Raw genomic sequence first — 25,501 nt, 5'->3', positions numbered from 1 at the left:
AATGCTCGCCTTGCTCTGTTCTGTGATGCGCGTTCGTGACTCTCCTGTTCGAACTCGTTCATCAAAATGAACAAATCTTTTTTCGAGTCATGACTCGAAGGGTCCTAGATAAGATCCTTATTCAGTCTGGTGTCGTTTAAAGCCTTTTGAAGCTGCACTGAAACACTCATTTGGACCTTGAACCGTTTGGACCCCATTGAAGTCCATTATATGGAGAAAATCCTGGAATGTTTTCATCAAAAACCTTAATTTCTTTTCGACTGAAGAAAGAAAGACATGGACATCTTGGATGACATGGGGGTGAGTAAATTATCAGCAAAAGTTTTTTTTAAAAGTGAACTACTCCTTTAAGTCCACATTTAGATGGGTCAGCAGAAGAACTAGCATTCCCAGTTTTGTTTAAACTTTGTCTCAGATGTTTCTTCTAGTCCTTTTACTGTTTACCTTGAGAGAAAAATTTGATGAGAAAAAGTTTGAGTTCATATCGAGATCTTTGACTTTTCTTTCAAGGACCTCTACAAACCTGAGCACTGTTTGAGACTCCGAATAAAAGGAGTCTTTGCTGTCTAGGTAGTAGGGGTTGAACCGACTAGTCGATTAGTCGACTAGTCGACCTTAATGCAATGCCGTGACTCTTTTAGCTTGACGTCGACTAGTCGCGTTGATCATGTGACACTATGATTGCGCTAATTTTAATAGTATATGGCCGCGTTAAAGACGACAACAGATGAAGAGCCCAGGAGGTCATTGCAGCAAGAAAGCAGCATTGGCACATAAAGCGTATGGGAATAGTTTAAACGCACCACTATATTGTTGAAAACGAAAGTAAAAGCATGACGCACGCGGGAAATGAGAGCAGTGTCTTTTAAAATCATTCAAACATTAGCCTATTTTTTTCATATATTTATTACATATTAATGCATCTAATTCACCCGCAATCAATAGGAATATTATTTGGTATTACTTAGATCCATCATTAACGTGCAGATGTGAATTTATAGCTTTTTTTTTCTTTTCATCCTGATGATGTAAACAGCAGGCTGTTTAGTTACATCTGGCCACTTCACGTGTTTCTGTGACCTGATTGCCATCCGATCGCGAAAAGACCAGGTATAAGCTAAATGCCCTCCGAATGCATTGGAGACGGATATTTAAATCCGATCGCTCAAACCACTTCATGAGGAGGTCTGGGCCGCACGAAACTGGACTCGTGTAAAGGCATCTGGTTGTTGAAACCGCATTTGTAAATTGGACTTCTCCCAAAAATGCTGAAATAAAACGTGTGAGAGCAGCCTGTGCTATTATTTCATGACGAAGCTATAACACGCACCGCAGCTGAGCATCTATTCATAAAGTCAACGTGCAAACTATCGTAAATCAAAGTGAAAGTAAGTCACAGACAATCATCCTCGTTAAAAGTAAAGAAACAAAATGATCTTACCAGTGCTGTCTCTCTTATTGGGCTCTTTGATTTTGAAATTAGCTGACAATCAATAAAACGCAGCTCATTACTGTTGCTTTCAGTGACGTGAACTCCGTTAAAGCTGCATATAGCGCGTTGTTTGAAGATCGGATGCGAAAACATATTTATGTGACCAGGTGTAATGAAATCGTTTTGATAAATCAGGTCAGTAAAAAAGCATGAAGTGTGCAGGTGTAAACGGCCCATTATGAGCTGTCAGCGTCTGTATAATTTTCTGTTAATTAACTGCAAATTGACTCAGCGACGTCAGCGACTAGTCGACGTCGACTCGACTTTGATGTCATAACAGTCGACTTCAAAAAATCTGAAGTCGTTCAACCCCTACTAGGTAGGCGACAAAATTGAGATATTAAAGAGAGTTCAGGTGGGTGTTTGTTCATGTACACTACCTGTGTGCTGCTCCTGGTTTTGGGGCTGCACCTCTTCTACACATTCAGCAGGAAACCAGCCAGTGCGGCCCTTCACTGTTCCTTCCCAGAATCCTCCTTCACCTACGCTCAACACTGAGCGAGAAGAGTTTGACAGCACTTTAGTAGATATTAAATATGTAATGATAACATTAATCGGCATATGGAAGGCGGTTGAGTGAAACTGAACAAGACGAAAATGTAAGATTTTTTCATGCAAGATTTTTACATTGACTTGAAGAGAACGACATAATGAGAAGGATCATCTGACCTTTGACCTTGTCCCCTTTGCTGAAGCTGATCTCGCGCTCACCGTGAGCGGAGTGAGATCGTGACGCAACAAACACGCGGCCTGGGACGGCACTGTAGAGCCTCTTCCTCTGACCTCCGCCCCCTCTACAACCGACACACAGAAACACACAGACTGATAACAGTTCACTAACACTAAAACTGTTGCCTTGTTAACGGTCATCTCCCTATTTCAGCACAAATCTGATCTTAAATGGCTGTGGCTCATAAATGCTTAGGAATACAGATCTATTTTTAAAGACACTTAAGATTATTGCAGAAGTGAAAGCAGCTTCAAATAATGAAAGTGTAAAATTTTTTAGAAGTTTAAGTTTACTCTAAAGCAAATGAACTAAACTATATATATATATATATATATATATATATATATATATGTCTAACCCAGTTGTAACAAATTAAATGTTGATATGGCAAAAATTGAGCCTGCTAAAAAGGTTTTAAAGTACTGTGTCCAATGTAATGCAATGTCAAACTTCAAAAGTTTTCACAAAAAATTTAGCTTTTAAATGATACCAAACTTATGATGATTTCTGAAATATGTGATAGGGGAAAATGGCAAAACACTGACCGTTAACAGTCTAAAATTGTTTTCGGAAATTCAAATAAAGCTGAAATAAAATAAGATAAAATGATAAAATAATTTAAGTTGCCTAAACAAATAACTGAAATAAGTTTTAGTAAAAATACTAAAACTAAAATAAATTTAAATTAGAGCTACTGTATATAGAAATATTTTTAAAAAAAAAGGACAAAAATACAAACTTAAACTTAAAATGTTGCCCTGGCAACAAACTAAAATGACTAAACTGCAATACAAAATCTGATGAAATGACAAAAACACATTAAATGAAGACTGAAAATATAAAAATAAAAGTTATTAAATACTATATTATATATACACAGGACTCAAATAAGAGTGAAAAGACAGCAGAATACAAAACACAATAATGTGAACATGCAGGCATAAAGTTTTATCTTATCCAAAGTAATAAAAAATGGAGTAGGTGGGTGACTTTGTGCATTAGAGCCAATTTATAATGTTGGCTTGGCTTTATTCATAGGGTAAGTGTCCAAGGATTTTGTGCAGGAATGTGATTGTAATAACTCCTTAATATTTGGATATCATCCATTATTGAACACCATGGGAAACCACCATACAGAAATTGTGTAAGTGATTATTTCTAGGACTAGGATGTAACCAAATGTAAATGTATCCCAGTCTAGTGTGAATATAGACTCCATAGAATGAAGCTTTTAGCCAGATGATTGAATCTTTTACACAGTGGACAGTGTTTGCTTCTAACCCACTGAGTAAGAATTAACTCAGTATGGCAGCGGCGCTTTGGCCAGAAGCCTAACAGTGCAAAACAGTGAGTCAGAGCTTCTGTAATGCTAACATGAGAGAGCAACAGAAATCAGTGCTGACATTTAGCATGTAAAAAAAACCCACAATGGTAGTGGTAAGGGTCTAAACACGTTTTAACACTTGAAATGTGATGTTTAACAGCGAATGTGCTCTAAACTACACTCTGAATCTATGGGGGAATATAAATGGATGATAACATGTCACCCCAAAAGCAAAAGAAAGAAATAAGAAATGACATTTTGCTTAAAATAAAGCAAAGCTGTTTTAGGGCCATTAAAAAGTGTCATGACAATTAAGCTCATTTTCCTTTCTCATTACTGTAAAGCATTGAGACATTTAAAAAATTTTTTTTGTAATTTCCTTTATTCTTAATTGCAATTCTTTTTAGGTCCTCATTATCATGTTTTGTTTTATTAAAAAAATAAAGTTTAGCATAAATAAAGGCAATAAACTACAGTTGATCAAAAGCTAATAATTAATCAAATCATTAAAAATTTAACATGCAAATATTTTGTTAAATTATTTAATTTATTATTAATTAAACTCTCAGTGGGTTTGGAAATCCCTGTATTACAGTAGGAAAACTGTGCTAAATTATTATGAAAATAATGTTGTGATGTAAAACAAATTAATTTGCTTTGACTTGAATTTGAATTTGGTTTGAAATATGACCCGGAAGAGTTCCTGACAGCCTGAGATTGTTTAGTCACCAAAGGCATGTTTACCAGCGTGGAAATCATACGACGGGGTAAATACACACAAAAAAAAGAAGGTAATTACAACCCAGAGGCATCCTGGGAAATTCATTTATTAATTTATGATGCCCTAAGGTGATTCTCATTTCCATCGGCTTAAAAACAGCTCATCCTAGCAGGAGTCGCTCTTGTTGCGTGTGCTTTACGCCCGCTGAGAGCCTGATGATTGATTTTGTGGCACAAGCTGAACTGTTTTTCCCAGTCCGTAAGATTTGTGCTGTATGTCATGATTTGCTGTGTGTTTTACGAGCGGTTTGTGAGAGAAAACGAACCGTATTTATATCGGTTTTACCTCGTTAATTCAGCCACAAAGCGCCCGCGCCCGAGGTAAAAACGATATAAACACTGTTCGTTTTCTCACACAAACCGCTCGTTTCGTGTCTTAGGCCATCAATGTGTACTTACATTTACGAGTCATTAAATCATGTTTAATTTGGACTTCTCTGAGCATCTTTGAGGTGGTGACCATAGACCTCCATTATATGACTGACAGACAAGAACGGTTTGAATATCAAAATTGAAAATACTGAGGAAATAAAGACACCTACATCTTGTAAGCTAAAACATACCAAAAATTTATTTCAAAGTGAACTATCCCTTTAAAATCATAAATGTTGCCTTGGCGATTAAGCTGAAGCACTAAAATTACTAACTGGAAATAAATAAAAACTAAAACTAAAACTGTTTTAAAACAGAATAAATCAATTAAACCTAAACAGCAGAATATTTTTATTTTTGAAGAACAAAGACAACAAAAGCACATAACATAATTACTAAAAATTTGACTAAATGTAACAAAGCTAATTCAAAATATAATTTTATTTTAAATATATTTTTATTATTATTTTTTCAAATTTGTATTATTCATTAATATTAGTCTATTTATTTTATTTCTGTGTTCAGTGAATTGGTTCGTTCAGATGGTTAGTGTAAATGAAATTAAAAAAATCACTGATTCGTTTCAACTTATAATTATAATTGAGTCTCAATGAATAGTTGAAATGAATCAGTGAATTTGAATATATATATATATATATATATATATAGTTGCATTTGTACTTTTATTTAGTGTTGTTGGATGAAAATGATGCACCAACAAACCCAGTGAACCTGCCAAATCTGACAAAAATAAACTCTTCACAGGATTTGTACAGGTTCTGCTTTTGAAAATCATCACGGCAATGTCCAAAGACGACCATTTTTCATGCATCCATGCTCACCCCTGCCTCCCGCGCTGCTTCTGCTGTTTTTCCTGCTTTTCCTCCTTCTCTCCTCCCTCCCTCCCACGAGACGGGGACCGGGTTCGGGCTCCACGGGGACTGCTGGAGCTCCTCAAAGCGAAAGAGGCCCGGCGTTGAGTCTGATTGAAACGAGAGAAAACGAATGATTTGGCAACTGATGTCTGCGCTTGTGTGTTCCCTTGATGGCCAGCAGGGGGTAAAGGGCTACCTGAGCAGGTGGCATGCTGGCGGCAGCGGTGGGCATCACTACGGGATCCATGAGCGTTGTCATCGTGTTCTCGCTCTTGGCGCGGAGCAGCGGGTGAGGATGCTGAAGGCCAGCCGTGATGGGCTGATTCAACACAGCGTCCAGAAAGTGAGGAGCGTATTTGGGAGTTTCCAAAAATGGAACTGATGGGAAATAAAATAAAAGATTAAAGGAGAAGAGGTTACATACAGATGGGCTCTGTTCCAAAACTTAGTGAGCTGCCTTGATGTCTGCAGTCTATATAGGCATCTGCCTTCTAGGGAACTTCAAAAGCAAGCAATTTGGAAAGAGTAGACAGGCAGAAACTAAGTACACGAGAAACACAACACTGTTCCTGACAGAGTCATTTTAGCATGTATTTTTGCACATTTCTACTTAGCCGTAATTCATTTTTAATTTTATCAATTTTAGTTCTTAAACGTCAACTTATTTCAGTCAGTTGCCAAAGCAACATTTCAATTTTTTCCTCTAATATTTATGTTATTTTATAAGTTTTTTTAAAAAAGAAAAATCACTACCTACTACTTAATGCACAAAACACATTTTTTTTTAAATTAGATTAAACTGGATTAAATTAGATTAAACTAAAAAGTTTTAATTAGATTAAACTGCTGTTCATCTCTAGTTTGTTTTTTGTCACAATTTTGGCTTCTTGAGACCTTTCAAGACAACACAATCACACCACTGATGTCCTAAAGAGTGGCCTACATTAGACTTTGATATACTTATCATTTCTTTCCGTCATAAAGAGGCACACTCACCAACATCTGCATCATTGTGATTTTTGATGACTTCTCCAAGTTCAAAATGGCCCGACATCACAGCAACCTGAACAAAAAAAAACAGCATTGCAATGTACTTTGCAACAATGCAATCTTTAATTTGAGGATATGAGGACAAGCATTGCAAGCTGCGTTCTAAGAAACAAGCACTTGCGTTTATAATAAGTCATGTGATTAGAGCCGATAGCACAGTTACCTGGAAGGGGGTTTGACCATGTTTGTTCTTGATCTCCTTACTGGCTCCTCGGTAAAGAAGGACCCGAACGCAACTCTCCTGAATGGACAGAGGAGATGTTCTCAATCATTAGTCATTAGACTAATTACCGTAAACTAAAACCATTGAAACATTTTCTTAGTATTTTAAGTTTAGTTTCGTGTTATTTGTTTATTTTTATCTACTGTTATAATGTTTTTTTTTTTTTAATTTTTAGCTTTATTTCTAAATTTATTTTGGTGTACTAATTTACAATTTAGGTTTCATTTTATTTTTTATTTCAGTTTTAATTCAAGTTAAACATTTCAATTAGGCCTTGTCAACACTGTCAGTGAAATGTGACCCGATTTTTTGACCCGAAATGTGTGTTCTATGACAGTGTAAACAGGAAAAAACGCATGCATTTGGATATTTCGAGATCGGTTTCAGGCCTCAATCATATGTGGAAATAAATCAGATATAAATCAGATATGTGCCAATACGACTGTCATGTAAACAGGCAGATCGGATTTTCGGAAGCATTAGGCGACGTCTCCGCGGTTTAATGACGAGAGCAACGGAACGACGTGTCGTTGTAGGAGAGGAATGTGGACACACTTTGACACAATAGTTTTTGCATGCATATGATATGCACTTTATGGCGTGTAATAGGCACGCACTCCACACCCCTAATACTATTATTATATTATATAATATACTATTTTTGAGTATAAATGGCACGAGAAATCAAATTAATGGTATAGATATGCACTTTAATGTGATCGTGTTGTATGTTCCCACCAGTCCTGAGATCTGAATAACTGAAGCATATGCGCAGGGTGCAGTGATGGCCCTTTTCATCCTCCTCCGACTCAAAATCATGGTGATGTTTGGTGAACTTCGCATTTATCACAAAGCTAGCACCAAGCATATTTTGCGTTCGTCCATCTCTGCAAGAATCGCCTTTAAGCATGCGCGACGTTTCAGATGACACATGAATCAGATATGGGTCACAATTGAAGGAACGTGTAAGCGGATGGTCAAAAAAATCTGAATTGGGCATCAAGACCTGCAGTGTAAACGAGGCCTTAGTTGTCAATGCAACATTGCTAATTTCTTCTGAATTTTTGTTTATTTCAAATTAAAGCTAATTCAAAATATTAATAACAACTATTAAACTTTTTTTTTAATGGAATTGTGAAATAAAACCTCGATCACCTTGTTGTAAAGGGCACATATGTGGAGGGCAGTGTTTCCTGATGCATTCTGGGAAGTGGTGTCCGCACCATAGAACAGAAGGTGCTCTAAGTGTTGGGCAAATCCATGCTGGCACGCCTACAGTTGAGTGAACAAAACACAGAGGTTAAAGAAATTAGTGGGGAAAAAGTCTGAAGAACAGGGAAAAACTAGAGGAGCAACCTAAAGAGGACAGGAAACTCATAGATTAGAAGACAAGAACAGTGCTGGACGCCTTCCTTTTGTGAAGGTTATTACTGAAAATAATATTGCTGCATCTTGTTGAACCTAAAATATATTATTATTATACTCTTTTTCATATGAACAGCTTAAAATTTCAACATTTTTATATTACCGGTATTACTTAATTATATTAAAGGTGCATTGCGCAACATTTCATGTTAAAAATAGCCGTTTTTCTAACGATTGTCTGATGTAATGAATGAGCCCTTCTCTGATTTTTTTTTTTTTTTTCAGTTTCAGTTTAAGTTAAAGTTAAACTTATTTCAATTGCCTCTATAATCCTGGACAGTGAAATAAATGAGAGGGATTTGGGACGGATTTGACGTCATGCGGCGTCCTGAATTAAATATAAGGTCAATAATCGATATCTAATAGCCTCATAATGTGCATACAATACTCAAAACAACTTCTTTCAGCCAATGCAACTGCTTTGGGGTCCGACTGAAATGCACGACAGTGTATGAAAAATCTTGGCCAGTTAACAGACGTGGCATTCCCTCTTTGAGCATAATTTGTAAAATAAGATCTACATATCTGAATATGTGTGCCGCAAACGTCCTGAAAAGAGAAGCCAAAGCATTTCGGTACATGTCCTCCAAATACCTCCTCAGTACATGTCATAAACCCCGCCCTCTCCATGTAATCAAATAGGATGCAAGTAGGGTTGGGTATTGAGAATCGAGTATCGATTGGAACCGAGACTAACTTTTCGTTTTTCCCGGAATCGTTCAAAAGTTAAAATTTCGATTCCTAGTTTCGATATTCACAGTCCGCCGAGCGGAAGAAGAAACCGCTGAACAACACCAACGAAGAAGCGTCTACCGGAAGTGTTGGCATAACCACGTGAGTCGAACACGAGTACCTTACGTCGGCGATCCAAAGTGTGGCTTCACTTTTCTAAAAATAACGAAATCTCGGCAAAATGCAAAATTTGTGACAAAAGGAGTATTTCTACAGAAGGAGTATTTCCTTCAGAAAGGCCGTTGGTTAGCAAGGTTAGCTAAACTTTTTTTAAAACCTGCCTCTTAGAAGAATCGGAATCGAGAATCGTTAGGAATCGGAATCGAAACAAGGAATCGGAATCGTTCAAATTCAAACGATACCCAACCCTAGATGCAAGCCAAACTAAAAAAATCCAATAACACTTCAAATATTATTTCCCAAAGATGGTTTTAAGTGCTACAGCAGACATCCATTCAATGGTTTGTTTTTCCAATAGGTTTGGATTTAGTTGCTGTTTAGTTGGTGTAACGTCATGATTGACAGCTGCGTGTGAAAAGGACCTTGAATTCATTTTTAATTTTATATTTTCCAGTAATATTACAAGTTAACATGTATTATATTACAAAGGTAAGCAACACATTTTCTTTTATGGTTCTAGTTTTAGTTTACTACAATAATCCTGCCCTGCTCTCTAGATATTCAGTACTGGTCATTAAAAAGCCCATATCGTTTGTTTGAACCTCATTAAATTCCTCCTAAATGGGCCAGAAGCTCAGAATAAAATCCCTGCCTTAACTCAAGTGATGTATATAATCACTCGGCTCTCAGGGTGTTGTGGGAGTCGCCCCATCATCATATCATGGTGTGTGGGTAACTGGCAGGTAGGTGGTTGTGAATTGGGGAAAAGAAACTGTATTCATATATTTGAGAATTAAAAAGAGAACCTTTCGTTTAATATCAAGCAAAGACAGACATTAGAGGACGATGAATGAAATGAGAGATGAGAGATGGGTACCTGTGAACTTCAACCTCTCCAAACGTCTCTTCATGTCTGATCTATGGAGAGAGACACAGAGAGAGAGAGAGACAGGGGAAGACTATGGACGGTGTCTGACAGTTGATTCAAAAGCACCTAGATGTTGTTCTTCATTTGTTGAAGGCTTGTATATGGTTAGCTGTGATTGGGTGGAAGAGATTCATGTAGTTTCAGTCTCATGACATTGGTGGTGTAATGTTTATATCTCAGGGTCATTGCTAGCAATGAACTTTCAAAGCACTTAACTCCAGGTTGCCCCAGGGAGACATGAGCTGAACTAAATACTGGAAGATGTTTCGGATAAAAAACAGGATTTTACATTAGACGACATGTACAGCCCTGATACAACAATCCTGAATTTTGATTATTGTTGTTTTAGTATTATTTATATATTCTAATAAAGATGTTTTAGTCATTTTGTTCTGTGCTTTTGTGCTTTCTCTTTTTTTAAAGGGGTCATGACATGGCTTTATATGCTCTTGTAAAAGTAATTCTCAGTCAATTTAAGTTATTTTAATATGTTCCTTACGGTTAATTTATAATATTAGTAAAGTTTTTTTTTTGTTTTTTTTTTTTGCAATATAAATGGGGAAAATGTATTATGTTCAACCTTTAATTTGACCCTCTGTTTGAAATGATTAATTGGTAACACTTTACAATAAGGTTCATTTATTAAACATTAGTTAATGTATTAACTAACATGAACTAACCATTTGTTACTGTATTTGTTAAACGTTAGTTAACACAAATCCAGCTGTTCATTGTTTGTTCATGTTAGTTCACAGTGCATTAACTAATGTTAACAAGATTTTAATAAAGTATTAGTAAATGTTGAAATTAACATTAACAAAGATTAACAAACGCTGTAGAAGTATTGTTCATTCTTAGTTAATGTAGTTAACTAATGAACCTTATTGTAAAGTGTTAATTTCTTAAATTTCAATGTTATTTCAGGCTTGTCATAAACAGTCACTGATTGGCTAAGGTCATTGCATTGGAAACAATATCAACGGCCATTCGCTTTTCTCCAATATTTTAAACCAATTAACGAACAAGCCTTGCATTTTACTCCATCTTTATTTTTAGTTTACAACCCATTGAGTTTTTCATTTTGACATTTTTGGCGTGTAATAAGGCTATAAGGATAAAGGTTGAGGAATCCCATCCTTTGACACCTGACGATCTCTTCGACAGAGGATAAACACAGTCTAGTTGCTTACGAATACAGACACTCAGTGATGACCATGATGAAACACTCAAGCATGCGCAGGTGTTTAAAATCACAAAAGCAACAATCATGAGAGTTCAAATGTTGTTATTTAATCAAACATAAAATGCTTAAGGCTATTTCTAGTAATGTTTCTATTATAATTAAATGTGGGCCAACAAAGATGTGCAACAGGACCACAGTCTGGCCTTGGAATGAGAAATGTGCGAATGCTGATTGGTTTAAAGAGGAAATTTAGCAGCCATATATAGAGAAATAAAAAAAGAGATCCAAAAAAAACGAGAGAATGATGTGTGATTATAAACAAAAACCCACCAAAACGGACACATGCATGCACACATATAAACAAAGAGTCCATAATCTCAGATATACATTATTTCCTTGTGTTTAAGACTAGTGACACAAACCTGGTGTGACTCGTCCCAGCCGTTCTCGTCTCTGACTCCCAGTTGTGCTCGATAGTACAGCAGAGTTTCACAACAGGACGTGTCGCCCCCTGTCAGCACTGAGTGGTACAGCGGCGTCAGACCACAGCGGTCTCGATAATCCGGAGAAGCACCCAAAGACAGAAGAGCCTGAAAATGAGTTATGCACATTAGGTTTTTTGTATTTGTCATCATAGATTTTCTCTGCAAATCATGATCTCAAGACAAAGGAACCCTTTCAAATGACAATTTTTACATTTTCATGACTAGCCTATTTTAAAGTGCCCCATATATGCTTTTTCAGGTGTTACCTTTCATGTAGTGTGTAATAGAGCTGTTTGTGAATGTAAAAGGTCTGCAAAGTTTCAGAGATAAATGGGAGTTATTGTCTCCCGAAAGAAAGAACTGATTCTGAACTGACTGAAGCGAGTCGTCGGTAATTCGTAACAAATTTGCATAATGCAATAATGTGGTCTTCATCTACTGCCCGCGAACAACATCTACTTTGCCCTTCAAACTGCAGTTGTAGCGGAGACTGGAAGAGTTTGAAGAGACTGGTTTGGAAGATGCTGTTTTAATGCGCTAATCAACTTTGATAACGTTCCAAAAGATGTGAACTCGCACTCGAATTTATGAGGAAAAACCGACGCCATCGTTACTGTTCTTATCACTGTGCATCAAGTGCTGTCGACCAATCACAACAGACTGAGCCGTCTGAGAGCAGAGCAGAGTAGACAATCATAACAGACTGCGCCATCTGACCAATCAGAGCAGAGCAGCTCTCAGAAAGGTGGGGTTTAGAGAGACTGAAACCTTTATCCAACCGATTCAGACACTGTGGGAATACAGGTGATGCTGCAATATAGACCATTTTGCAAGATGTAAACAACACTGGTCCAGAAACACTTCCTGTTTCAGTTTGTAACTGTTTTCTTTATTTCACATGTAAAGAAAAAATCTTAAAGATGTTTGTTTAACTTTTTGATTCAGTTTTATATGTTCTGTTCGTTGTATTTTATTCCAGCTTTTATGTAGTGTTAAAAAACTGAAACAGGAAGTGCTTCTGGACCAGTGTTGTTCACATCTTGCAAAATGAGAAAATGAAAGTGTTTCTTGGTTGCATGTAAACCTGTTGTAGGAGACTTTAAAATAGCATAATAGGGACACTATAAGAGAGAAAAAAAACTACTTTGCACCTCAAAAGCATTTTGTTCAGTCGTGCTGTGAATGAACTGCGTGTGTTTGTACCATCAGTGTGGATTGGTTGTGTGCTCTGACTGCTTTGTGGAGGGGTGTGAGTCCGTCTCTGGATCTGAAATCCACATGAGCTCCGTTCAGCACCAGAACACGAATCCCTTCCACGCTCAGACAGCCCTGAACCGCCAGAGTCAGAGGCGTCTCTGAGAAACAGACGGAAACAGACACGGACATTACAGATGCAGAAGAACAGCTTGGTTTAAGAAGAACAGGCAACATGCTAAATGTTAAAAAGGCAAACATGAGAAGGATTAAAAGTGACCAATGAGCTGCAGGATTACTGTGACATCATCATAATGCCTGTGAGCGACATAATCAACTCTTGCTTATTCTTAGCATCAATGCAATTAGTGCGTTGAACGTCACATCCAATAAATAGTATCCTCTCGAAGAAAAAACACGACATGATGAGAATAGACCAAGAAGAACATAACGGCTTCGAGTCTACGGTTAATGAAATGAGACGATTCTGACAGCAACACAATGACGCTCATCAGAGCTGAAAATGTCAAAGGTTTAAACATAATCTCCATGCAATATACATCAACTAAACTACATCGGTGGTTCTCGATTCCCTTCCTCGTACCCTCCCGCTCTGCACATTTGGCATGCATCTCTTATCAGTTCAGAGATTTGCTCAATTCGACTGTGAGGGCCCTGCAAAGTGGACTTCTCAAGGGTGAGTGAGATTTCAATCTGAAAGGAGCGTACATGTTCAGTTCATTCTGCTAATGGCATAGGGAACATTGATACGCCAGGACTGGGATTGAGAACCACTGTATTACATAATATATGCAATCTAGGCTAAAAAAACAAAACAGATCTAACTTCCAGGATCACACTGATTGCCCAAATAATATGACTGCACTTTTTTCCTCATGAAATTTCATACTCAAGAGTTTATATAATCAACGCACTTCAAAAAGGGTAATGCAAGCTCATTTAAAGGGATAGTTCACCCAAAAATGAAAATTCTGTCATAATTTACTGACCCTCAAGTGTTTCTCTCTTCTGATGCACGTTTGTGACTTCTCCATCAAAATGAACGAATCGTTTTCCGAGTCAATTCATTCGTTTTGTTCGTTGAATGAACCAAATGACTCGGAAAAAGATTCGTTCATTTTGAAGAACGAGTTCGAACAGGAGTCACAAATGTCCATCACAGAACAGAACAAGGCGACCATTTGAGCTTATAAAACTTATTAATTAAATGAGCGATCGTTTCGCTTGATAAGACCCTTATTCATCGTCTGGTGTCGTTTAAAGCCCTTTGAACAGTTTGCAGTTTGCATTGAAACTGTCTTTTGGACCTTGAACCGTTTGGACCCAATTGAAGTCCATTATATGGAGAAAAATCCTGGAATGTTTTCATCAAAAACCTTAATTTCTTTTCGACTGAAGAAAGAAAGACGTGGACATCTTGGATGACATGGGGGTGAGTAAATTATCAGCAAAAGTTTTTTCAAAAGTGAACTATTCCTTTAAGGGTTTGTCTTGGCATATTATCATTCATGACCCTTCACATTTGTGTGTGTCTCACCTCCGCTTTCAGTGTCATGGTAGTTCGGATCCAGTCCTTTCTCCAGAGCTTTACTCAATTTCTCCACAGCTCCACCGTGAACATAATCCAGGAACTTCTTTAGATTGGCCTGTAGAGGGAGACACACACAGTCAGACACTTCACTTCCTTACTTCTGTTCTTTTAACACATCCGTCTCCACTGGATATTTCATTTTTGCATTCGGTGGATATTAATATTTTTGTCCTGTATTTACCTTAGTGTGCAGCCTCGTTAGCTGTTTCTCATCCAGGTTTGTCTGTTTGTAAACTCGTGTCTTGTATCTGAACTGTGAGTTTAAGACACCAGGAAGAGAGGGAGGGGATCGAGAGAAACGGGTTAAAGCGTGTTCAGTTTACAAGTTCTGAGAAACAAGAACTAAACGAGTCATTAATGTAGATGCTTGTCAAAACTGTGCACATCAAAGAAATGCTCCAAAAATAAAATAAAACATTACAAAATTAATTAATTAATTAAATAAAAACTAACATAACATAAAATAAAAAATGTATTACTATTTAAATACAAATACAGACAAACTAACAAACGTCTTACTAATACATATTAAGAAGACTGATGAACAAAGAATAAACTATTCAAAAATCTTAAAGTAAAAGTCATTAAGAAAATAAGTCAACTATACAATGAATGTAACAATGGTTTGATAGTTTAGTCCATTTTTGCTGTAACATGATTTTTTTTTTAAATGTAAATGTCTAAAATGTCCTAAACTGCCATTAAAAAAGCATGTAATCCATTTAAAACACAAATAACTATTTAATATTTATTTAAAGGTATTCGAAAACAATAAGGTCCCTTTAGTTGATATTAGTTCATGCATTAAACTAATATTAACCAATACAGTATCGATTCATCTTTCTTAACATTAATTAAAATACATTACTCAATATTAGTTTGTGTTAGCTCAAGTCCATGAAATAATATTAGCATATACAACTTTTGAAATCTTTAATAACTTATTAGCAAATGTTTAAACCTGCTTTAGTTAATGTTAAAGGACAAGTTTGGTATTTAACACTTAAAGCCCTGTTTTAAGATCGTTTCCGATGAAATCTTGAATCTTAAAACAGGGCTTCAAGTGTAAAATACCGAACTTGTCCTTTAACAATTGTAAAGTGTTACCAGGTATTCTTCTCAATGGTCAATGAAACAGGAGGTTCCTATTGTGACGGATTGCCCCGTAGGCTCGGCATGAGCCAAAAACGATTGAAATGTTTTTAAGGTATGTCTGTACAGAAGGTTATGAGGTTCCGGAGCATTCTGGGTGATGTTGTCTAGTGTTTGTGAGCTTGTGATCTATTATTCGCTACAGCACCTCCAGGTAGGGCACTCCCTTCTCCAGGGACTGGGAAAACTCTCGAAGCAAGCGTTCCTCCTCCAGGAACTTGGCATCTCGTCCGTCTCCAGCTGGCTGGAAGAGGCCGTAATTGTAAGCGTCCCACAACGACTCGCTGAGAGAACAAATAATCTGCTGCTTTGCACTCCAAACACTCGCGTCGGGATCAAACCGCAAACACTTCTGCAGACGGAGAAGGAGAAAATAGGTTTGAGAAAGAACAACAGATTGAACTGGATTTAAGGTTCAAAACGACTTTGGATTTATCGACGGCATCTGTGACATGCTGTCTAAGGACATGGACGTCTAAGGACAAGACGTTCTGGAGGGTTTACAGGTAGAGTGTGCAATCTGTACATTTGAACTTTTATTTACATGTACATGTATGCAGCAATGTGTGTGCAAAGTTTTTAAGCATGTTAAAAGTGCAATGTGTAAAAGTTTTGAGTATCTATTAACAGAAATGCAATATGACATCCATAACTATGTTTCAGTGGTGTATAAAGAACTTAATAATGCGCAAACTCGCAACTGACTGCTAGATGTCGCTAAAAATTGTACACTGTACCTTTAAGGGCCCTTATGAATAATTAAAAGAAAAATCCTTAATAGAACAAAATGAGCTTTCAGTGTTTTGGTCTTAATAAAGAAATGAAAAAAAAACTAGGGCTGTGCAAAAATTAATTGCGATAAATCGCATCCAAATTTAGATTTTCTGTTTCTTCAATTTCAGGTAAAGTTTTAGTACTTTTGTTGGGTTTTTTTTTAGGGCTGTGCAAAAATTAATTGCGATTAATCGCATCCAAAATAAAAGTCTGTGTTTACATAATATATTTGTGTGTGCTGTATATAATTATTTTGTATATATAAATACAAACGCATGCATGTATATATTTAAGAAAAAGTGTTATTCATATATAAAATATTTATATTTATATAATATAGATTATGTATTTATATATATATAGAATTTAAGCGCAAATAATTCTTAAATATATACATGCATGCATAGGTATTTATATATACAAAATAATTATATACAGCACACACAAATATATTATGTAAACACAGACTTTTATTTTGGATGCGATTAATCGCAATTCATTTTTGCACAGCCCTAAAAAAAACCCAACAAAAGTACTAAAACTTTACCTGAAATTGAAGAAACAGAAAATCTAAAAATCAAATCTAATCCATAAACTGTGATAGTATATCAATAATACTAAAGATCACACTTCCATTACTGTATAATGAGTATAATAATGAAATGCATTGCTGTAAACATGATTTTTGTTTGTTTTTACAAAGCTGCAATAATTTTCTGTGGTGAAACACAAAAACATTTTGTATGCTTAAAATCCTCACACACCTGTTGAATATGAATTTGAAGAGCCTCTGTGTTGTTTGTATTCGATCAGTCACTTTTACAAGCCATTTCAAAAGCTTTAAAAAACAGACATGCTGCAAACAATAAACCATCCTGCATATTAAAATCCAACAGCACAGTGAAGAGTGTGTGAGCACGCTGCTTTATCTGGGGATTGTTAATGTGCCGCGATCCAGCATGTTAAGTGAGCTGCTAATTGAGTCAGGAGTTTAGATGAGAGTGATTTTGACATTAAATCAGGTCAGAGCTCCCACACAAAACATGAGAGGAAACTCGAGCTTAGTGTGTGTGTTTATTTAAAATGTCCCAGAATAGTTTCACACACACACTAATATTCAACACGCTAAATATTCTTTCATTAAGGATTCCCATGTTCCCCCTTTTCTCCCCCTGAATTAAATTATTTTTTTAATTTTCTCCTAATCCCTCCCACGACAACCCTGGGAGACACAAGAGATCCAGAGTATATTAAAGTGTGTGTGTTTCTTTGAAGCTTTCAGAACATTTACTGTTGTACAGTTTGTGTATGTGTGTGTGTGTGTGTGAACATCAGACGTTAATTTAGCAAAGGAGATCGCAACATTTCATGCATTTTTAGAGATCTCTGAGTTTTGATTGCAGACTTTAGTGTCTTGACAAATCTGAGCAAAGTCTGATACATTATTAACTCGAGGAGGAGACATCATGTGAGAGTATTTTTTAGCAAAAGTCTCCATTTTCTTTCCATTAATATCTCAATGCTGTCATGGAAAAATAGACACTGACCAATATTGCATTTTAAACATACCAAATTAAGTGTCTAATTACCAATATGCAGAATACATTTTAAATAAAATGATGTCTATTTATTTCACATAATTAAGAAATTAAAAAAACATTACACTACAACTACAAAAATAAAGTACTAATTTTATAACACATTTATAATATCATATAAAAATAATGACAGCTAAAGAAAATCTACATTACAGCTATAAAAACAACAAAAAAAACATATAGAACTATAAAAATAAATTATTATCATTAATTTAATCAATTTAAAATTATTTGAATTCACTTTATTTGACAAAAATAACGAAAAAATATATATATTTATATTATTAACAACAAAATAGTCGATTTATATTATTTATAATATTTATTTTTATATTATTTATAACATAATTAAACAAATAATATTTTTATAATGTTAATAAATATTAACGGGTTTATAATATTTATATTATTAACAACAAAAAAATTATTACACAACTATAAAATAAAACATTAATTATAAATTATTATTATTATTATTATCAGTAGGCGTGAATCTTAAAACCAATTAAGTAGAGAAGTAGTGGAGATGATTATCGTCTCTCTAGTGCAGTTTGTGAGTGTGTCTGAATGTGTGTGAACAGAAATGCACAGACCGTTTGTTTGATATCCGGTATCCCGATGCGGAAAACGATAACGGGGAGGTGTGAGTCTTCGGCAGGCGTGACTGTGGTCATGCTCCGCTCCATCATACGCCGTCGGGCCTGCTGATTGGTCAAGACCGGGTGATACTGCGGCTGATTGGTTGTCTGATGATAAAGCGTCGGCTGACTGGGTAAATGTGGGATTCCTCTTTGGGCCGGATTGCCAGCCCTCGGCTGCCTCTCTCCTCTCTGCCATCCAATCACAACGGCCGCCGGTTTGGATCCGTCCCCCTTGCGTCCGGCCCGGTTCTGGTGCTCCTTCTCTCCCATATCGATCATCCCATTTTGTTTTGCTCTCTTCAATCTCTCCTCCTCATCCTCCTCATCTTCACCTTCTTTGTCCTCGGCGCTTCCAAAAAAACGCTTGGTGTTTCCCAGCATCCTTTGCTGCGCCGTGTCAGCAAGCAGTGTTGATGCTACGCTGTTGGGTCATGGTGCTTATCGACATCCACCTTAATGTTAGACAGACTGAAGGGGAAAAGAAAGAGAGAATAATCCTTAGAGGTGTGATGCATTGATGTTCAAATAAATTCCAGATTGATATATGGATAACTTTTAACTTAGACCATCAATAAACCTTAACACCTTAGCAACTCCCTGGAAACGACACTGCGGTATAGCCTGCAAATAACAGCTTGTTTTAGTAAACCGGTTAGAAACGTGTTATTTAATAAAGATCTGAAAGATAAGACACTGTGTGGGACTTTTTCCACGTTTTACTTCTAAAAATAACAAACTCCAGCTGTATCTCCAGGGCTAACAGACTGGATTCAATTTGCAGAAGACTGAAAGTTGAATTTGGGCTAAATTACAGAATGATTTAGTTGTTCTCTATGTGCCGGTGTCTCCAAGAGGAAGTTATTGTTCTTAGCATGTTACTCTTCATCATTTAATTGTGATCCTGACAAGACATAAGCAAAATAAAATCAATACATAGCTCCTTTGCTCAAACGGAATAATTGTGGTTTGCTTTTGAGAGAAGATACATGGGAAAGAAAATGAGTTAGAAACGCATATTTATAATAATGTGAGTAATGAGCACACTTTTAGAGCTTGAATACTACATTACTGTATAGGTATGGAATTAATTATATTAGTCATCAGGAATAAACAGCATTTAAAGAAAACTTTAAACGGTATTATAATCATATGAAATAGGTCAAATCCTGTTCACTAAAACATATTGATCAGTAATCAAAAACAGGCCTAGATAATTCAATGAAATAATGTTCATTGCCTTTCTTAACGATTCAATTTTTAATTTAACCAACTTTCGTTTTTTTGAGAGTTGCAATTGTTTGTAAAAATGTGTAATATGGTCTGTCATGCATGTTAACTTTAACCCAGAAACAATTTTTTTTTTATCTTAAAGGAGTAGTTCACTTTTAAAAACTTTTGCTGATAATTTACTCACCCCCATGTCATCCAAGATGTCCATGTCTTTCTTTCTTCAGTTGAAAAGAAATTAAGATTTTTGATGAAAACATTCCAGGATTTTCTCCATATAATGGACTTCAATGGGGTCCAAACGGTTCAAGGTCCAAATGAGAGTTTCAGTGCAAACTGCAAACTGTTCAAAGGGCTTTAAACGATTCCAGACGATGAATAAGGGTCTTATCAAGCAAAACGATCGCTCATTTAAAAAAAAAAAAAAACAGTTTAAGTTTTATAAGCACAAATGGTCGCCTTGGCTCTGTTCTGTGATGAGCGTTCGTGACTCTCCTGTTCAAACTCGTTCATCAAAATGAACGAATCTTTTTTCGTGTCATTTGGTTCATTCAACGAACGAAATGAATGAGTTGACTCGGGAAAAGATTTGTTCATTTTGAGCGATCGTTTCACCTGATAAGACCCTTATTCATCGCCTGGAATCGTTTAAAGCCCTTTGAACAGTTTGTAGTTTGCACTGAAACTGTCTTTTGGACCTTGAACCATGTGGTTCCCATTGAAGTCCATTATATGGTGAAAATTCAGCAAGAGTTTTTTTATTAGTGAACTACTCCTTTAAATTTCAACACACCATAAAGGAAACAACAGGAAATTCAAGAAAAAAAAAAGTTTTTGACGAAGTTAAACTTGTTTTTCCTAACTGAGCATGTGCTTAATAACGCTTTGTGAAATGTGCTATACAAATAAACTGACTTGACTTGCAGATTAAATTGCCTGGATTCAGCGTGTGATTCGGGTCATTGTCCTGTAACTGTGAAGCATCCGCCCGCTACACTTCTGCTGATTATATTGTTGTTTAATTGCACACAAGAGGGTCACTGACTCAATGAATTTATTTAGATCAGCTTTAGTCAGCATAATTTGTCTCTGCTTTTTATTTTACATATCTCCACAGATGCAAAACATCTCCACCTCCCCCTCAATGCCTGTCATCTGTACAGTAAATACTGTAGATATAATTGGCGTCAGTGACGTCCACATTAAGAAACTGTCCTGTAAACCTCCAGAGACCTCCATCGCCTCATTACTGACGGCTCATGGTGACTGATCCACCCGTTCACAGCTTTAGATGGTCATTTACTTTAATGAACCTGTTTGTGGTTCATCAAGAGCAAATACTGCAGTAGCTCCCAGTATTATTGACATACTATTTATAAATCAGCCTAGTGTTTTAACCCCTCTATTTACCAATGCCTTATTTATTACTGTATTTGGGCTTTTGGAATTTGGACTGTTTGATTAATTTTTATATAATTGATTATTTCTGGCTATATAAATATATCTCAAATATCAAAGATGATACACACCACATGCTTCATCCTTTGAAAAGCCAGAAAATGCCAGAATTTTCTGTTCCCTCATGAAAAAGTAAAAGAGATTGCATTTATGTGTGATTAATCTGAAATAGATCACCACAATAATAGACTGTTGTGAAATGGAAGCATAAATTATCCCTTGGATGGTTGTAAAATACAGTAACACCACAAAATAAGCAATACTCTGAATATCTTTCAAAGATTTGATGCCACTAATCTTGGTAAACTATGGCACATCCAGTGATAATCCATCCTCAAAAGCATCCATTCACTAATGTAAAAATATGAAATATCAAGAAATTTCCCCACCATCTTTTATATGCAATACACATCAGACGGTCAGCAAGAGTCTGTGGCGTCTGACATTAAGACTAATATCATATCAACTGTTTAAAACAGGCTATTAGGAAACTTGACTGGTTACACGGGTGCCAATTTAAGGATGAATCAAGCCAAGGAGACACAGATGGTCTCGTTCACAAACCCTTCAAATTAATTGCTTAATCCAATTATAAAAATACATTGATGGCAATATCCAGATTAGTTTTCATGATTAGTTTAATACAGGCTTCCGTAGAGTCTGGGTATGTATATGTATGTCTGTTCGATGGATGGATTATGCATGTATGTATATACTGTATATATGTATCAATGTATGTATGGATGTAGAGTGATGTGAATAAGTCTGGACCCCCATGCTAAAGTTGCCTAAAAAGAGGAATAAAAAAAATCATCTTTTTGATGTTGATCTTAATGCCTTAATTAGAAAAATGAGGAAAACTCCAACCTTTAAGGACACCAATTTTCTTTGTGAATGAATAATGTATCATAAATAAATAAATGTTTTTCCTTAAAATACAGGGTGCATAAGTCAGGACACCCCTATGTTAAATTCCCATAGAGTCAGGCAGATTTTGATTTTTAAAAGCCAGTTATTTCATGGATCCAGGATAATATGCATCCTGATAAAGTTCCCTTGGCCTTTGGGATTAAAATATCCCCACATCATCACACACCTTCCACCACACCTAGAGATTGGCATGGGGTACTTTCCATAAGATCATCTTTCAATGCAAATCAAACCAGCTATTAGGCTAACTGAAGTAAAACCATGCCAATCTCTAGGAGTGGTGAATGGGATATTTTAATCCCAAAGGCCAAGGGAACTTTATCAGGATGCATATTATCCTGGATCCATGAAATAACTGGCTTTTAAAAATAAAAATCTGCCTGACTCTATGGGAATTTAACATAGGGGTGTCCTGACTTATGCTCCCTGTATTTTAAGGAAAAACATTTATTAATTTATGATACATTATTCATTCACAAAGAAAATTGGTGTCCTTAAAGGTTGGAGTTTTGCTCATTTTTCTAATTAAGGCATTACAATCAATATACAAAAGATGATTTTTTATTCCTCTTTTTAGGCAACTTTAGCATGGGGTTCCAAACTTATTCACATCACTGTATGTATGGATGTATGAATGTATGCATATATGTATACTATATGTAAGTTTAGGACACTTTGAATATTCTAAGCATGCGCTGCAGTTTATGCCATCTGTCGCTTTAAATGCTTGAGGCCTTCAAAGCAAAATGGATTCTGATTGGTTGTCAATGTTTTTAAATGGTCATCAGCTGGAAATAGTTCTGAATGTGATTCTAACGATATAGTTGCTCTGTGCCGTTGTCGTTATAGTTATCGTCCTTGGTTTGAACGTGCCTTAAGAATAATACATGCATCCATGCATGAATCTCCTCATATTAACCAGCTAATAAAACAGGACCAATGAGAATGCAGAGAAGTGTTTCTCCCTCGGCTGATTAGCTCTCTGCTGTATAATTGGCAGTTGACTGGGGCAGGTGGGGAAAAATAGAGCACTGGCCTCATTTCACTCTCTAGAGACGATTCAGAGAGAGTAATGCAGGCGCCACACAGAAACCAGCAGCCCAAGGACGAAGTGGGAAGAGCGCTGATACGAGACCAGGTCATGAAAACAGCAAAAAGACTGCGGAAACCAGTCTGAAAGGACACCGGACACGAGACAAGGCCTGTTAAACAGAAGATTAACAACTGCAATTCAGTTAGAACGGTCCAATAAAACCAGTCTTGGGTCTCATAAATAACTAAATACAGCGGGATTTCCACTCGCATTTCCGCACATAATCCATCACGTCCGAGTGTCCATTCAGCTCGCTCAGTTTTTGCGAGAAGAAACCCTTTCACACACACCTCCTATCGTATTGTACTTCATTCTCTCACATACATAGCGCACACCCCCTCCTACAGTATGTAGGACAGGGTGAATATAGATATATTTCCAGTGAATCGGTCCCCAGAAACTTTAATTGGAGAACTGCCATGGAACAGGCTGTCCCACTTTTATAACCCGTTAAAAAGAAGTGGAGCAACCGGGTCCGGCATTGGTCCATTCCTCTCTCACTCACGCTCTTTGTGTCTCTCACCGGCCATCGCTCTGTTAGAAAAGAATGACAGCGCAGATAACGGACGATTAAAGCGAGTGTTAGTGGAGCTCTGAGCGAGACCGTGTCATTGAGATACGCACAAAACCACTTTCTGTTTCTATAATGAACTGCTAGCGTTCATGATGCAATGATGTTTTAAAACCCCAGGGATCATGAATGAGTGAAATGAGAGGCGTTCCCTCCTCTGTACACTTGTTTCCAGGTGATAGAAGTGTTACGTGGGAGGCCGACTTGTGAATAACAGTGAATTGCTCAAAGGTTTAAGCCAATACATTCAAATACAGGCCACCGTTTAAAGGAGTAGTTCACTTTTAAAAAAAACTTTAGCTGATAATTTACTCACCCCCATGTCATCCAAGATGTCCATGTCTTTCTTTCTTCAGTCGAAAAGAAATGAAAGTTTTTGATGATTTTCTCCATATAATGGACTTCAATGGGGTCCAAACGGTCCAAGGTCCAAATGAGAGTTTCAGTGCAGCTTCAAAGGGCTTTAAACGATTCCAGACGATGAATAAGGGTCTTATCTAGGACATTTGAGTCATGAATCGAAAAACTATCAAAAGAGTTTGAAGAGGATAGTCACGAACGTGCATCACAGAACAGAGCAAGGCGAGCATTTGTGCTCATAAAACTTAAACTTTTTTATTTATTTATTAAATAAGCAATCGTTTCGCTTGATAAGACCCTTATTCATCGTCTGGTGTCGTTTAAAGCCCTTTGAAGCTGCACTGAAACTCTCATTTGGACCTTGAACCGTTTGGACCCCATTGAAGTCCATTATAAGGAGAAAATCCTGGAATGTTTTCATCAAAAACCTTAATTTCTTTTCGACTGAAGAAAGAATGACATGGACATCTTGGATGACATGGGGGTGAGTAAATTATCAGCAAAAGTTTTTTTTAAAGTGAACTATCCTAGTTCCATTCAAAAGTTTACTTGATCTACAGTAAAAACAGAAATATTGTGAAATGCTTTTTCAATTTAAAATAACTGTTTATATTGCGATTATATTGTAAAATGTAATTTATTCCTGTGATCAAAGCTGAATTTTCAGTCTTCAGTGTCACATTATATTATTATCAATGTTAAAAACTGTTGTGCTTTTTGTGTGGAAATACATTTGTTTCCAGGATTTTTTGCTGAATAGAAAGTTTTTTTAAAGAAAAATGTTTTTTTAATTTTATAAATGTCTGTACTGTCACTTTTGATCAATTTAATGCATCCTTGCTCAATAAAAGTATTAATTTCTTCTTCAAAAGAAAACTTACCGACCTCAAACTTTTGAATATGAATACTACATCCTAATTTACATAGCAAAAAAAGACCTTTGACGTAAACAGAACTAAACTGGGAGTTTGCCTATATTTAAATCATAAGTTAAAGCAAACCTCTTGTCTGTTAAGCAGAATATAAACCACGTCACATTCAGGAACAGCCCTTTACACAGCTATGTGACTGCTCAGAATCAGAATCGTTATAAACCATCATCTTACGCATAGTAATTCAGTGTAAAACATATCCTGCCCCTATATAGACTTTAAATTTGTTAAAACAATCCA

The 25,501-nt window shown here is 36.3% G+C and overlaps 2 protein-coding genes across 2 annotated transcripts in view; one reads left to right on the top strand and one right to left on the bottom strand.

Moving 5' to 3' along the window:
* The window catches only part of LOC120488476 (SH3 and multiple ankyrin repeat domains protein 1), a 44,487-nt gene extending 25,375 nt beyond the window's left edge, over window positions 1-19,112 (bottom strand). The window contains exons 1-13 of the mRNA XM_089125930.1: window positions 18,643-19,112; window positions 15,826-16,029; window positions 14,707-14,778; window positions 14,472-14,580; window positions 12,923-13,074; window positions 11,657-11,824; window positions 8,002-8,118; window positions 6,787-6,864; window positions 6,570-6,636; window positions 5,770-5,951; window positions 5,541-5,680; window positions 2,162-2,286; window positions 1,873-1,986 (exon numbers count right to left, since the gene is read on the bottom strand). Of these exons, the coding sequence (XP_088982056.1) occupies window positions 1,873-1,986; window positions 2,162-2,286; window positions 5,541-5,680; window positions 5,770-5,951; window positions 6,570-6,636; window positions 6,787-6,864; window positions 8,002-8,118; window positions 11,657-11,824; window positions 12,923-13,074; window positions 14,472-14,580; window positions 14,707-14,778; window positions 15,826-16,029; window positions 18,643-19,071 (1,957 nt within the window). The 5' untranslated portion in view covers window positions 19,072-19,112. The remainder of the gene's footprint in view (window positions 1-1,872; window positions 1,987-2,161; window positions 2,287-5,540; window positions 5,681-5,769; window positions 5,952-6,569; window positions 6,637-6,786; window positions 6,865-8,001; window positions 8,119-11,656; window positions 11,825-12,922; window positions 13,075-14,471; window positions 14,581-14,706; window positions 14,779-15,825; window positions 16,030-18,642) is intronic.
* Window positions 15,961-25,501, top strand: part of LOC120488110 (uncharacterized) — a 31,256-nt gene continuing 21,715 nt past the window's right edge. Inside the window, exon 1 of the mRNA XM_089125929.1 lies at window positions 15,961-16,183. The gene's annotated coding sequence lies outside the window, so the exon portion shown is untranslated. The remainder of the gene's footprint in view (window positions 16,184-25,501) is intronic.

Source organism: Pimephales promelas, chromosome 22 (genome assembly GCF_988280905.1).
Source record: "Pimephales promelas chromosome 22, fPimPro1.hap1.1, whole genome shotgun sequence".
NCBI classification, from domain to species: Eukaryota; Metazoa; Chordata; class Actinopteri; order Cypriniformes; family Leuciscidae; genus Pimephales; species Pimephales promelas.
Note: the sequence above shows the minus strand (reverse complement) of the source record. Positions and strands in the feature narration are given on the sequence as shown.